This window comes from Rhamphochromis sp. 'chilingali', assembly GCF_963969265.1.
Source record: "Rhamphochromis sp. 'chilingali' genome assembly, chromosome: 1".
Taxonomy (NCBI): domain Eukaryota; kingdom Metazoa; phylum Chordata; class Actinopteri; order Cichliformes; family Cichlidae; genus Rhamphochromis; species Rhamphochromis sp. 'chilingali'.
Window position 1 is genome coordinate 12,435,369 of NC_137929.1, and position 13,849 is coordinate 12,449,217.

General features: G+C 42.5%; 1 protein-coding gene across 1 annotated transcript in view; it reads right to left on the reverse strand.

Moving 5' to 3' along the window:
- Window positions 1-13,849, reverse strand: part of LOC308407468 (NACHT, LRR and PYD domains-containing protein 12-like) — a gene marked incomplete at its 5' end in the record, with an annotated part of 115,605 nt that overhangs the window by 87,434 nt on the left and 14,322 nt on the right. The window contains 2 exons of the mRNA XM_080899117.1: window positions 9,360-9,536; window positions 12,724-12,900. Coding sequence (XP_080755243.1) covers window positions 9,360-9,536; window positions 12,724-12,900 — 354 coding nt within the window. The remainder of the gene's footprint in view (window positions 1-9,359; window positions 9,537-12,723; window positions 12,901-13,849) is intronic.

Here is a 13,849-nt window from a genome sequence, read left to right on the forward strand (position 1 = left end):
AATTAAACTCTAAGCACACTGAGGGTAACCGGGAGGTGTTCAGGGCCTGCAGTGCAGAGCTGCAACATGAAAAAAAGGGATGGGGGCTCAGATCTCCTGAACAGGGTGGAAACAACACGGTGGGTTTGTGCTGTTTGTGATTCCTGCTCCGTCACTCTGGTGGAGACCACTGCAGCTCAGCAGCGCTCCCTGCTGATCCTCTGATGAAGATGTCAACAGTATGTAAACTGAGCTGATGTGCTGCTGTTTGAGCCCACGTGGTAGCGTACGTCCAGTATGGGAGAACTTAGTCACCGGTGCTGTCTTTGCTTGTGCTCTAGCTTTAGCCTGTTTGATTGTTTGTTTTCTATTTTATTACTGCCTAAAAGGGGAGGTGGGGGAAACACATGCCTGACTTCTCCTGTCAGAGGTTTTGTAAGCTCAGTGGAAGGGAAACGTGCACAATGTAAATCATAAAACAACTGAGTGGGGCTGTGCTGCAGGTGGATCAGTGCTGTGGACAGTAGCTGTGGAAAAGAGACTGGACAAAGACTCTCAGCCTTAAATACAGGACAGAGGATGATCCGATCATCTTTCAGCTAACAGTGTCGAGCAGAAGGACGGCCGGCTGATGCGTCCGTACGAACCCTTTTGTACTCACTCCTGTGTATAAGGAGGTGGCGAGGGGTTGTGTAGTTAACCTCAGTGATAGGTTTGTAGCATAAACCTATTCGTTGGAACGTTAAGGACAATTTAATTACATAGCAAAGCAAGACACGAGTAGGCAAAGTTCTTCATGTTTCCCGTGCACGGGAGAGAACCGGACAAACGCCGTTCCTTCGCTTCACCCCAGTTGCTCTCGTCCGCTCCCCCGTAACACTGCTCTTTTATTGAGGTTACATGAATATACATATGACGTTCATTAACATATGACGTTTACATACAAACAAAGAGTACGTTGCCTGTGCGTGCCTGTGCGTGCCTGTGCGTGCGTGTGTGTGTGTGTGTGGGGGGGGGGGGGTCAGAGTGTGACCCCATAAAGACTTCCCTAAACCTGCTGGTCTGGAAGTCCAGCAGTTCATCTAAACAAAAGGCACTTAGCCTAAATCAGATATAGATACATTTATCCTAAATGAACAGAGGGAGTGACTTTAAGTCTGATTTCAGACTATGTCAGTATTAGTTAAGCCAAGAGTCGGGCAAAAGCTTTATGACCCGGAAAGTTCTAATTCCCACAACATATTGTTGGATTAGTAAGCAAAAGTTTTCTGTGATGAAGATTTTTGGGGTTGTTGTTTTAGTGATGGGTTCATTCTGTCAGTTAGCTTTGGCTTGTTTTCTTATTTCAATAGAGGGAGTTTTACTAAACATGGACATGTCCAGGAGCGGCTCATTATTTCTGTAACAGTGCACTTAGAGAAAACTGTCAGGTGTCGCCCCCTTTGGTGATGATGTTTTGTGCTCTGATGAGCTAATAATCAGCTCTCTTTTCCTCCTTCTTTGTTCTAAGCAGGCCTGCAAGATTGAATTAACAGCGCTGTAAAACATTGTTGTGAGAGCAAATATAAGGTGAGCTTTTCCAGATTACAATGGGCTGAGGAAAAGGTCACCTGTGGGAACCTGCGAGTTCCTGTCTAAAGGATTGCAGCGAGTCAATCCAGTCCAAGATCATAAAGAACTCTTTTTCTAAAAACAAAAGAAAGAACAAATAAATGAGCTCATATTGATGAGGGTGGAGACTCTGATGCTTTGCGCGTGAGGCTCCACTTGTCTGCTGTGCAGCCGTGACAAAGACTGGACCAGCGTTAGGATGAGTAGATGTTGACAAACAATTCACGACGCCGGTAAGAAAAGGGTGGATGCTTTGCTTTGCTTTTGGCAGGAGCACAAGAGAGAGAGAGGGAGACCGAAAGGTTCACATGAGAGTGGAGCTGCAGACTCCACCCTTGGGCGGCTAATTTTGGGTTGCTGATGTTTGCTTTAAGAAAATGTTGTTTTATTGACTGGGTTTAGATGATGGTGTCACATTATATTGTTGGGAAAATGCCAAATGCTGAAGGGGAGAAAATGTTTGATATTACTGATGTTACCATTAACCAAAGCAGGCCACTGTAGAAGTCACTGACATTTTATAGAAGGAAAACAGAACCAAAGCCAAATGTAGGAGTTATATAGGGGATTGGTGGACTTGTCACATTCCAAATCCAGTTATGGAACAACAAACACTGGTCCAAGGGAAAGGGCAGGTGATACGAGGTGGTGCTGGAGGGAAACGAGCAAAGTAAAGACAGCAAACCTATTTTGGTTCGATTTGATAAAGTCAAATTAAAAGAAGTACCATGACACTCAGAGGATCAACGTGAAACTAAAACATACGCACATTTTGTATGAAGCACATGACTGATAACTGTTGTGTTTTAAGTTTAGTTTCTTATAGCACAGAGTGGATCACAGTGAGGGAAGGACAGGGGGGGAACTGAGTTTAAATGTGAAGTTGATGCTAATATACAGGTTTTGTTTCTAGGTCGTTCTGGGGATGCAGGCTCTGGGTGGAGCCAGGAGCTGAAAAGATCGAACATGATAATTAAACTGATTTTATTATTTAAACACAGGTTTGCAGGCCCGGAGCAAATATACTCGAGAGGAGAATCGCTGAGGTTTTCTGAGAAATGATCTGATGAACCTTTTTCTTTTAATTTTCTAGTTGTGGTTTTGTTTGACACATGAAGATGTGTCAAAAGGGGGAGTTTTAGGTCTAATTTGAAACAATGGATTATATGATCGATGATGCAATTCTACACTGCAATCATCGAGTCCATCCTCACCTCCTCCATCACCGTGTGGTACGCTGGAGCCACTATCAGGGACAAACAGAGACTGCAGCATGTTGTGCGCTCTGCTGAGAAGGTGATTGGCTGCAGACTCCCATCTCTGCAGGACCTGTACACCTCCAGGACACTGGGGCGTGCAGCTCAGTCACAGCTGACCCTTCTCACCCTGGACACAGTCTGTTTGACCTGCTCCCCTCAGGCAGGAGGCTCCGGTCCATTCGCACCAGAACCTCTCGCCATAAGAACAGTTTCTTCCCCTCTGCTGTTGGACACATGAACAATAACCGTATGACTGTTCCCACCACTACCACGTGACCCTACGCTGTGTTCACTGCATCATTCCATGTTTGGCCCTGATCACCACCTGCACTCATGTATATATCTATCTACTTAGCACTTTTAATCCTTATTTTTATTTTTATTTAAGTGTTATATGACAGTATGTTTGCACTGAAGCACCGCAGCAATTTCCTAATGTTGTAAACCTGCTCAACATTTGGCAAAAAAACCGTTTTTGATTCTGATTACTGTCAGCATTTTAATCGCTAGTTTAAAGGCTGCAGCTGTTGCTCTAACATAAATGTAACAGGCCTCAGTGCTGGTTCTAATAGTCTGAGCTGCTTCCAGCTTTATTTGTGAAGAGCACAGCAGCTTACAAAACACGTAGCTAGCTCGTACAGCTGCGACGTTAAACTTTCATGAGCTAAGATGACCTTAAAATAACGGGGCTACGTGTGGTGATGCTAGCGTTAGCCACGTTAGCGCGTTAACTTCACAGGTGGTCAGACTGAGTAAACAGGCACTAAGTCAGAGGTTGGGCTCTCCGTTTCGCTGCAGGATCCCTTCATTCATGCAATTTATGCAGTTTATTAAAGTGCAATTGGAAAAAGGATTTTGAAATGCAGTTTTTAAAAGCATTTCAAAAATCAGTTTATTAAATGGGAATTCAAAAATGAATTTACAAATGCAGAATTTATTCTATAATTCATTACTTAAGCACAGAATTCTTTATTTCGATGCGCGTGGCTCTTGTGGTCCTCCATACAGGAGTGAGAACGTGTTGGCATTTGGGTCCTCCTTCCCCTCATCATAGTCTGCCACGCAGGCCGTGACAGAAAAGCCCACTAAAAGAACGCCCACAAGACCAAAGCAATGGTTTTGACTTGATCAGCATTAACCCCGCCCCCTGACTTTGATGGGTGAAGCTGACAAATAAAATGTATTTATGAACAGCGATGCAGGGCCAGGAGTAGCAACGTGAATTAAATAAATACATCATTAAATAATTCATTAAATGTGTCAGTAAAATAATCAAAATAGAAAACAAACCAATAATTGATTAAATATGTAATTAACTAATTTGAATTGTATATAAACAAATATTGAAAAATTTTAAATGAAATTAATGGATAATTCATTATTAATATATATCTTTAATTGATTATGTAGATTTTTTAAATTAATTACTGAAATAGTTCATTCATTAGTGATGCATTTATTTAATGCAACCATAAAATTATTGCTAGTTTAAGTAAAATCAATTTAAGACATCAATATTAAAGGTTAACTTATGATAATGAATACATGCAACTATAACTGATGACATAAAAATGAGGATTTCTTCAGCTGAAGCCAAAGTGCTGACTCATTTGTCATGTTACTCTCAAATGTTTTCCCTAATAACAAGAACATAATTACACTTTAGCCACAAGAGGGCAGCAGCATTAATATAAGTCACATGTATATAAAGGTACAGTGATTATATTACAGTGATTTTGACAAAAACAAAACAGTTGATGGCAGTGTGTTTTTCCATGACAGAATAATTACGCACACCCCACTTTGCAGTTATTTATTTGTAAAAAAATGTTTGGAATCATGTATGATTTCCGTTCCACTTTGTGTTGGTCTTTCACGTGGAATTCCAATAAAACTGATTCATGTTTGTGCTGTAATGTGACAAAATGTGGGAAAGTTCAAGGGGGCCAACACTCGGACCGGCGGCCGCCTCGGGTCTCTGCTCCTCCCGCCTCCCCTTTCCCTCATCCACCTGCTGCCTCTGTGGAAGCTCCGCCATAGCCATCACCAAACAACTGAGTTATTTCTACACATCGACCAGCATCCGGCCAATCCACCACCTTCCATCGTTTATACCGTTACAAAAAAAAAAAATCATAAAAAAACATCATTGGCCCAGAAAAACGAAAAATCATCATCAGTATGCCCGATGGCCAGTCCAGCTATGGTCGTGCCATCAGTTAACCCTTCGCTTGCCAGCTGTGACACGCGTGCCCAGGGTTGCCGACCCCTGCTCTAAAGCATCTGATTTGGATTCCTGAGATCAAATATATTTTCCTTTGTGTTTGTTTTCTTCCCATTTGTGGCTTTAATGTAGTGTTACATCCTGTTTGTTTGCTTCCCTCTGTATACATGTCCAGATTCACTGTTATGTTTCTATTCTTACATTGCTGTGTGATCACTGTTCCCTCTGCTGACTGATGTGACCTTTTGTATCTCACACTGATACTTGTCATATTTGTATCTGCGCCTAAAAGATAAAAAGTTTTCCATGCTAAAACACAGCTCCACCTCCTGCAGTTCTCCCTCTGAACCACTAGATGTCTCTGTTATCTAAATGAAGACGTGCAGCACAGCAACCACAGCAGCGCTCAGATCACACGTGTCCTGTTATTATGTATAAAAGCATGAAACAGGTGAGACAGGTGGGATCAATATTAATGTTGTGGAAATATATGAAAAAGCAACAGAAGAGTGAAAACATTTCGTGTTTCTAGAAAGATCTTTCAGCTCACAGCTGCTCACAGACTGTATTTACAAGTGACAAACTGCAACTCTACAGTACATCTACAGTATATATCAAATATATTCTGTATTCAAATCTATTGAGTGATGTTTGAAAGTCTTTCCAGGTGAGTTTGATCCAGGAGGGTCTGAAGCCAGAGTCAGACAGAGACTGTGCAGAGACTGTAGAAGGACAGAGCAGCAGCAGAGCAGTCCAGATACACTGATGATCCTCTGTCAGATCCAGAGGGACACACAGGGATGATGCTGGACTCTACATTGTGTCTGACAGTGGAGCTGTTCTCAGAGCAGTTCACTCTGCAGCACTGACAGTCATCTGCACTTCTTCTCATTCCTCTGTCAGTCACTGCTGGATGAAGCTCTCCTCTCCACCTCCCAGTAACATGGCCCAGTCAGAGCGTCTCTACACACAAGCTGCTGCTGCTTCAACCTCTCTGGATCATCAGGACACAGCTCCTCCTCTCTCAGCACACACACCGTCCTGTTTACCATCATCGCCTCCACCTGCAGAGAGAAGAAGGAAGAGCAGAGGAGATAAACGAGTGTTTCCAGAGACTCTTCATCAGCTGTCAGTCAGTGATGCAGCACATCCAGTATAAAGAGCAGCAGGGACTTCAGTGCTGGGACTGTACTAGGACTCATTGTTGCTTCACTTTTTCTAATCTTTGGATTTTTATTGAAGTTGCTGAAAATGTTTTTCCCTCCTAGTTTGAGTTTGGACTTTCATTCATTAGAAGAACCTTGGTGTGTCCACTCTGAGCTCTGTAGGAACCCCAACAACAAGCCCAACAATCCAGATGGACGGTTCCAGCTGTTAACTGGAGGAATTCCATCCAAACATCTGCTCTCACTAAATTCTTCCTCACCTACAGACTGTGTTCTTCACTGCTTTAAACTTGGAAATGAATGCAGTCATTGGTCTGCGTGCTGCTTTGTTCAGAGAGCTGATTGGCTGTTGACAGTGTTTGATCAGAGCGTGTCAGCCGTTACCATGGTGACCATAAAGGTCAGAAACAGGAAGTGTTTGTGTCCAATCCTGAAGCCTGTCACCATTCTCCTCTCACAGCTTCACTGAGAAGCTGCAGCTTTACAGGAAACACTGGATCTTTGTTTCATACTGACTGTGTTTAGTACAATACTGCTGACAGCACCACCCACTCACTCCATCACTCTACTTACAGCAGAGTCTCCAGTCTGTAGTCTGGACTCTGCTGAAGATCAGACAGCTGCTTCACATCTGGATCCTTCAGGTTGTTTCCTCTCAGGTCCAGCTCTCTCAGATGGGAGGGGTTGGACTTCAGTGCTGCTGCCAGATAATCACAGCTGATCTTTGACAAACCACAGTCCCACAATCTGTATAAAGAATGAAAGATGTAAGTTTATTAGACAAAGTGTGAGCTTGAAATCATTCAGTGTTTCATCATCTGTTCAGAGCTGAAGAAGGTTCAGAATGTAGAAGTTTAGAAAATGGAAACTCCAAACAGCTGAAGCCAACAGGAAGCAGCTTCAAACAGGAAACTGTGCAGAGTTTCAGACTATATGTCCTGATGCAGCCAGTTGGATTTTGGAGATTTGAATCTCTGTTCTGTGACTAAGTCCTTGAATCATTTCTTCCAGTTGGTCCAACAAGACAGACTAAGTGTTGGACATGTGTTGTGGCTCCATTAGGGGAGCTTCTAAATGTGATGTGATGGCCCCTCTGGGTCTGTCAGGTCACAGGACTGAAGAGAGCTCAAACTGGGCACACAGTTGTTCCAGTCTGGACCAAAGACTATATACTGGGACTGAGGGACTGCTTTGACTGCACCCACTGGGACTTTTTAAAGGCTCATGTTCTCACTTAGATCATCGATTTCTACTTACATTTCTTTCTGGGAAAAATGGGGATTACTTTGGAAACAGGAAGTATTTTCCCCAATAAGCAGCCCTGGATTAGTAAATCACTCCAACATGTTCTCAGGCAGAAGAAGCTGTCTTGTTATGAGGGAGAGAAGAAAAAGATTGAGGCACAGAAACTTGTTGAAAGAGAGATAAAGCAGCTAAAATCAGGTGTAAAAGTAAAGCAGAGGATGAGCTGAATAAAGGACACTCAAGGCTGGCTTGGAAAGGAATGAAGTCCATGGTGGGGATGCAGAACAAGGAGCAAAGATGAATGTGATGCTGAATCAGCAGAAGACTTGGACTCATTGGATTCCAGCTTTGATATCATTGATTTCAATGAAGAGCTTTGTGATTGTAGCAAAGGGCTGGTAGCTCTGAGAGTCCCACTGATGAGGTGTTTGTGTGGAAATCTCTTAGTGGGACCAAAGAGAGAAAAAGCCCTGGTCCTGATGCTGTGGGAGGGAAATGATTGAAGTGTGCTGTGAGGAACTGACTGGGAGATTTTCACACATTTTCCAGTCCTCCTTGGAACAACAGGAAGTTCCCAGCACATGGAAACAAAGGTTAAGTGTCCTATGGCACTCAGTGATGATGGTGCTGTGGCCCCACCACCTCCACCTCTTTGTAAAGGAACTAACTGTAATTTGAAGCTTCAAATGGGACTAAGACTTCCTCCACTAGGTGGCAGTGTCTGATGAGAAAGTGTTAGTGGAGCTGGCCTGGAGTCAGAAACAGGAAGATGCAGGATTTGGGCTGAAATGGGGAAAAGTGGTTCGCACTAGTGCCTTAAAGCAAGAAGGTTGTAGGTTGAAGCTTGTTGGCCTTTCTGTGGAGGTTGGATGTTCTCCCACAGTCCAATGAAATGCTGCTTAGGTTCATTGGTGCTTCTAAATTGGCTGTAGGTGTGGATGTGAGAGAGTGCTTCTCTGTCTCTCTCTGTTGGCCCTGTGATGGACTGCTCACCTGTGCAGGTGGACCACGCCTCTTGCCCTATGACAGCTAGGGCACAGGCTGCAGCCCTGTGAGCCTAAGCTGAATAAACAGTTAGCAAAAATGATCCATAGATGGCCTGAAATCCCCCAGTTAGCAGTTTGGTAGATAGCTATGACATGCTAATCCCATCCAGCAGCTGTATTCTACCTGTAAGCTGATCCCTGCTGAGCCAAAGCACTTTTTCACATACAAATTACAACCTTTAATAGAAACCTATTGGTCAGCATCTTATTAGCCTGCTGTTAGCTTCATTCCACAGAAAACTGAGAGAAACTAACAGAGTTGATAAAGAATAAAGAGAAATGTGCTGATTTAAAGCCTTTGAAGTGCTTCAGATGATCTCTGTCCACTTCTGTCCACTCATTCATTCATGTAAGCTTTCTAATGCAGCTTTGATCTTCACAGTCTGCTTCATGAAACTCATTCTAACCCTGAATGTCAGAGTGTTCCTCCTTCTCTTTCCCATCATTCATGCTGGCAGTGGAGGAGATTTGGATGTTGGACTGTGTTTTGGATGATGTGTGTATGTTTGTGTTGGACTGCTGTCTGTAAAGCAAACGCACATTTTGCTTTGGATTTCAGTGTCAGACAGACTTTAAGGTGGAATGAAGAGTTGGAGAGTTTCACAGTGAATTATCCAGTGGAGGATTTTTCTTCTTCTTTGAAGGTTTGAAATGTGAACATTGTTCTGCTGCAGTCAATGGACTAAACCAGAGAAGAAGAAGAAAACAGACTTTACCATGAAGATCCTCAGTGTGGATCAGTATAATATCAGCCTGATGTCTGCAGTTTAGTGTCAGCACAACTTTCACATCATATTCATCTCAGCACAACTAAAACATGCTGACTGACCTCAGAGTTTCAAGTCCACATCCTGGACTCTCCAGGAAACCACACAGATGCTTCACTCCTGAATCCTGCAGGTTGTAGTTGGAGCTCAGGTCCAGCTCTCTCAGATGGGAGGGGTTGGACTTCAGTGCTGCTGCCAGATAATCACAGCTGATCTCTGACAAACCACAGTCCCACAATCTGTATAAAGAATGAAAGATGTAAGTTTATTAGACAAAGTGTGAGCTTGAAATCATTCAGTGTTTCATCATCTGTTCAGAGCTGAAGAAGGTTCAGAATGTAGAAGTTTAGAAAATGGAAACTCCAAACAGCTGACAGAGTTCATACGCCTTTGTCAGGGTCAAATTCAAGCAAGACCATGTGAAAATTAAAACACATCATCCTAGGTGAACTTACACACCTTTGTTCCCCTTTTGTTAAGACATAGAAAAGTACACCACACAAAAATACTGCAAAAGGAAACGGTCGCCTTATATACATAGTGTATAAACTCAAAATGCACATTTCACTTCAAATTAAGATTAAGGCTTTGAACAGATCACATAGTTCAGTTCAACATATAAGACTTTAAGAATGCACAAGCATCTACTTAAAATCTATTTAATTTATCATCCATGATATTATTTTGTACAATTCCAATGTATTTTGTTCATCTCCCTTAAATAAACAGGCAGTCTTAAAGTATGAAATATTCATATACAAACACATATAAATGTGTGTACTGTCTCAGTGGCTGATAGTACCCCACAGGCCTCAGTGTGAGCTTGAAGACATTTATAATGTTTAAGTAGTTTAATGTGCAGGTGCTGACGATAAACACATTTTGAATGAAAGCCGGGGAACTTTGGTAGCACAGAAACAAGTGGCTATTCTTTGTGACTATATGGATCACTCACAATACCATTATTTCACACAAAGGCACCAAATTAATACTCAAAAAAGCTGCAGCAATACACACAAATATAAACAGTACTTGGTGACAACTTTGCTTTTAGCCTTTAACCCTTCTTGACTACTTTTGATGTGGCCTCTATATTTTACCTTTAAAAACAGTTTATCTGTTATTTTCTCATTTTGACCAACTGTATCAGCACAATTTATCTAAATTCAGACAAAATTTAAATTACAAGTAGAAAGTGATATTTTGACTGTAAAAACCACACACGTGTTTAACGAATCATCTTCATAACTTGAAATGCAAATAGAGATTGTACACTTTTAAAAATACGCACACGTTTTGCAAACAACAAAGTTATATGGTACTATTTACCAAAAAATGCAGCCAAGGCTCAGACGTTTTTCATATAATCATTTCAAACTATTTACAGAACAATCAGGTGTCAAACAATAGTTTGTGTCACTCTAACACATATGAGAACAGCACAGGGATAAACCTGCAGGTCTGACAGCAGGTGTGTCACTCAGCGTTTACACTGCAATCTGCCTTTGTTGGCTTTAAGGCAGCAACTGTGACGATCACTAGTAGAACTGACACACAAAACAAAACAACAGCTACACACTAAATACACAAGACAACAAACTAACTTGAGACCAAACACGGTAAACGTCACAAATCTCTCACGTATCAAAACTCTCTCTCTCTTTCGCTCACTCGCTCTCTCTTGCCGGTCACTCCTAAAACTTCCCCCTTTTGCTAAACAACCAAATGTCATGTTTCCATATCATTTTTGATTGGTCGACATGGTACATTTTCCCACCTATAGGGCTTTGGAGCGTGATGTCACGGGAGATGGGCCATGCCCCCTTCCGCCATGACAGTAGGCCAGCCAAAGGATACCATTTCAGCTATGGATCGTACGTGTTGTGTTGTCGGTTGCAACGTTAGATCACACGATCGTGAAGGCAAGAAGCTGGATAACGGGCTCTCTTTTCATCGTTTTCCATCCTGGAGGCAACGTGAGGGATCCCATGTATCCGATATTACTAAACAAAGACGTCAGGCTTGGATTGCAGCGGTGAGACGAGCGGATATCGAGTTCTCTGCAATCCCCAGCTTTTTGTTGGTTTGCTCACGGCATTTTCTTTCCGGTGAGTTCTAAATTAATTCATATCACTCTTGAAAGGCTTTTAGTGTGATTTTCAACGTGCTGAGGTCATAGATAATGAGATAAAACATGCTAATGTGTGATGCTGCAGAACCACATCATGTCGACTGAGTAGCTTATGATTTGGCATTATTGCAGGCAAACCAGCATATGAAATGGATGTAACAAATCCAGACTGGGCACCAACACTGCACATGGGGCATGACGACATACCTGTATCAGACTCGGACCGGCACTCAAGGCGTACGCAACGGAAGCGAAAAAGAGCACCCATCGGAGGTAAACAACCCCCCCCCCCCCCTCTAAAAACATACTAAATTGCTATCACTGTACACTAATCCGCACATAACTTCCAGATGAATCACACACCTGTCATTGGAATATTGGTGTACATTTACCTTATGTCTAATTTTATCTTACAGGCTTTCGTTATGCAGCTGCAGAGTCTGAAGGTGTGCCCCGTGCAGAAGTGATTGATGAAGATCTGACAGAAGACCAACAGCAAAATCACAATGTCATGGAGGCAGTGGACAGCAGTTGTGTTGGACAAGTGGAGGTTGAGGTACCAGCTGCAAATGTGGATATACTGAAGAAATGTAAACCTTTTAAAATGATGACAGATTACAAACTCTCAGCTGTGTCTGTAATCAAACCTCTGTAACTTTGCTTCACTTCAGCAGCATCAGCTCATGTTCACATGTTGATTCATGGTTTGCTTCAGTTTTTGATGGACTGCAGAATATTTTGAAGGTTATCTGCTATAAAAAGCCAGAACAGGAAAATCTGCTTCATGTGTTTCTGTTTGATCCTCAGTGACTTTGACACAAAGGCCTCTGCTGTGATGATCACACCTCTGATCAAGTCTCACAGTGTCAGCTTTGTTTTTATACATATGGATATGTGCTGATAAATGATCAGAGTTATAATATTTCCCACTGTCTGCTGTGTGCCGTGACCTTTGACCTGCTAAAGACAGTCAGCTGTGGATTATTCATTGTTGTGTCTGATACTTAGAACTGTGAGGAAGAACACTACACAGTTAATCAGGGTCCCCTCTCTCTGAATCAGGAAAGGTGGGCAGGCCGCGTGTGGGCCGCGGGCCATACGTTGAGTCTCACTGTTTGAAATGTGAACATTGTTCTGCTGCAGTCAATGGACTAAACCAGAGAAGAAGAAAACAGACTTTACCATGAAGATCCTCAGTGTGGATCAGTATAATATCAGCCTGATGTCTGCAGTTTAGTGTCAGCACAACTTTCACATCATATTCATCTCAGCACAACTAAAACATGCTGACTGACCTCAGAGTTTCAAGTCCACATCCTGGACTCTCCAGGAAACCACACAGATGCTTCACTCCTGAATCCTGCAGCTTGTTGTTGTAGCTCAGCTCCAGCTGTCTCAGATGGGAGGGGTTGGACTTCAGTGCTGCTGCCAGATAATCACAGCTGATCTCTGACAAACCACAGTCCATCAATCTGTATAAAGAATGAAAGATGTAAGTTTATTAGACAAAGTGTGAGCTTGAAATCATTCAGTGTTTCATCATCTGTTCAGAGCTGAAGAAGGTTCAGAATGTAGAAGTTTAGAAAATGGAAACTCCAAACAGCTGAAGCCAACAGGAAGCAGCTTCAAACAAACACAACAAGAGAAAAAACTCTGAATGTTTCACATTAAAGTCGTACATTTCTCATAAAAACAGGACAAAGACTTGAAAAAGTCGTGTTTTTCCTTCCAGGAACCACAAGGCTTCACTTTTAAAGGTGAAGTGTGAAAGAAATGGACATATTTGAAGTCCAACACCTTTTTCCAGTCACATTATTAAAGCAGACAAACTACAAGCTCATTTTCATTCCAACAAGTCATCTTCTGACCTGGACTAACAACACTGGTCTCTATGTGCAGCTGGCTGTGAGACCAGTGCTCAGGGAGCGTCTACAAAGTGCAACACTGAAAGAACATCGCACACTAGCTGTGTCCCAAAACGTCGGCTGCATCCTTCGGAGGACCCGGTATTCGCGGTCTACGTGGGCCGGGTCCTTCAAAGACCGAAAAGGCTGGAAGTGCGAGGCTGTGAAATGGGACGGTCTAGCCTTCAGATTTGCGTCACCGCTGTCTTTGTGGAGTTTAATAAACTCGGCCGTCTGCTCCTTGCTATCTAAAACATAACAGGACACTGGCATAAACTCTCGACCGTCTCACACTTCTGTTTAATCAGTTTCCTGTTTAACGTTTATTCAGCTGTGTGAAAATCCCGGAGGAACTTTGATCTCAGCCAAACCGATTTACTCCGGAACAAATAAAACACAGAAAAAAGGCAAACAATTACATTTTTAAGTTATCCGAGTGACTTATATATCGTGTTTAACCTGAGTAGTGTGATCAGGAGATATTTTATTTTGTATTCTTATAATCAGTTATCATTGG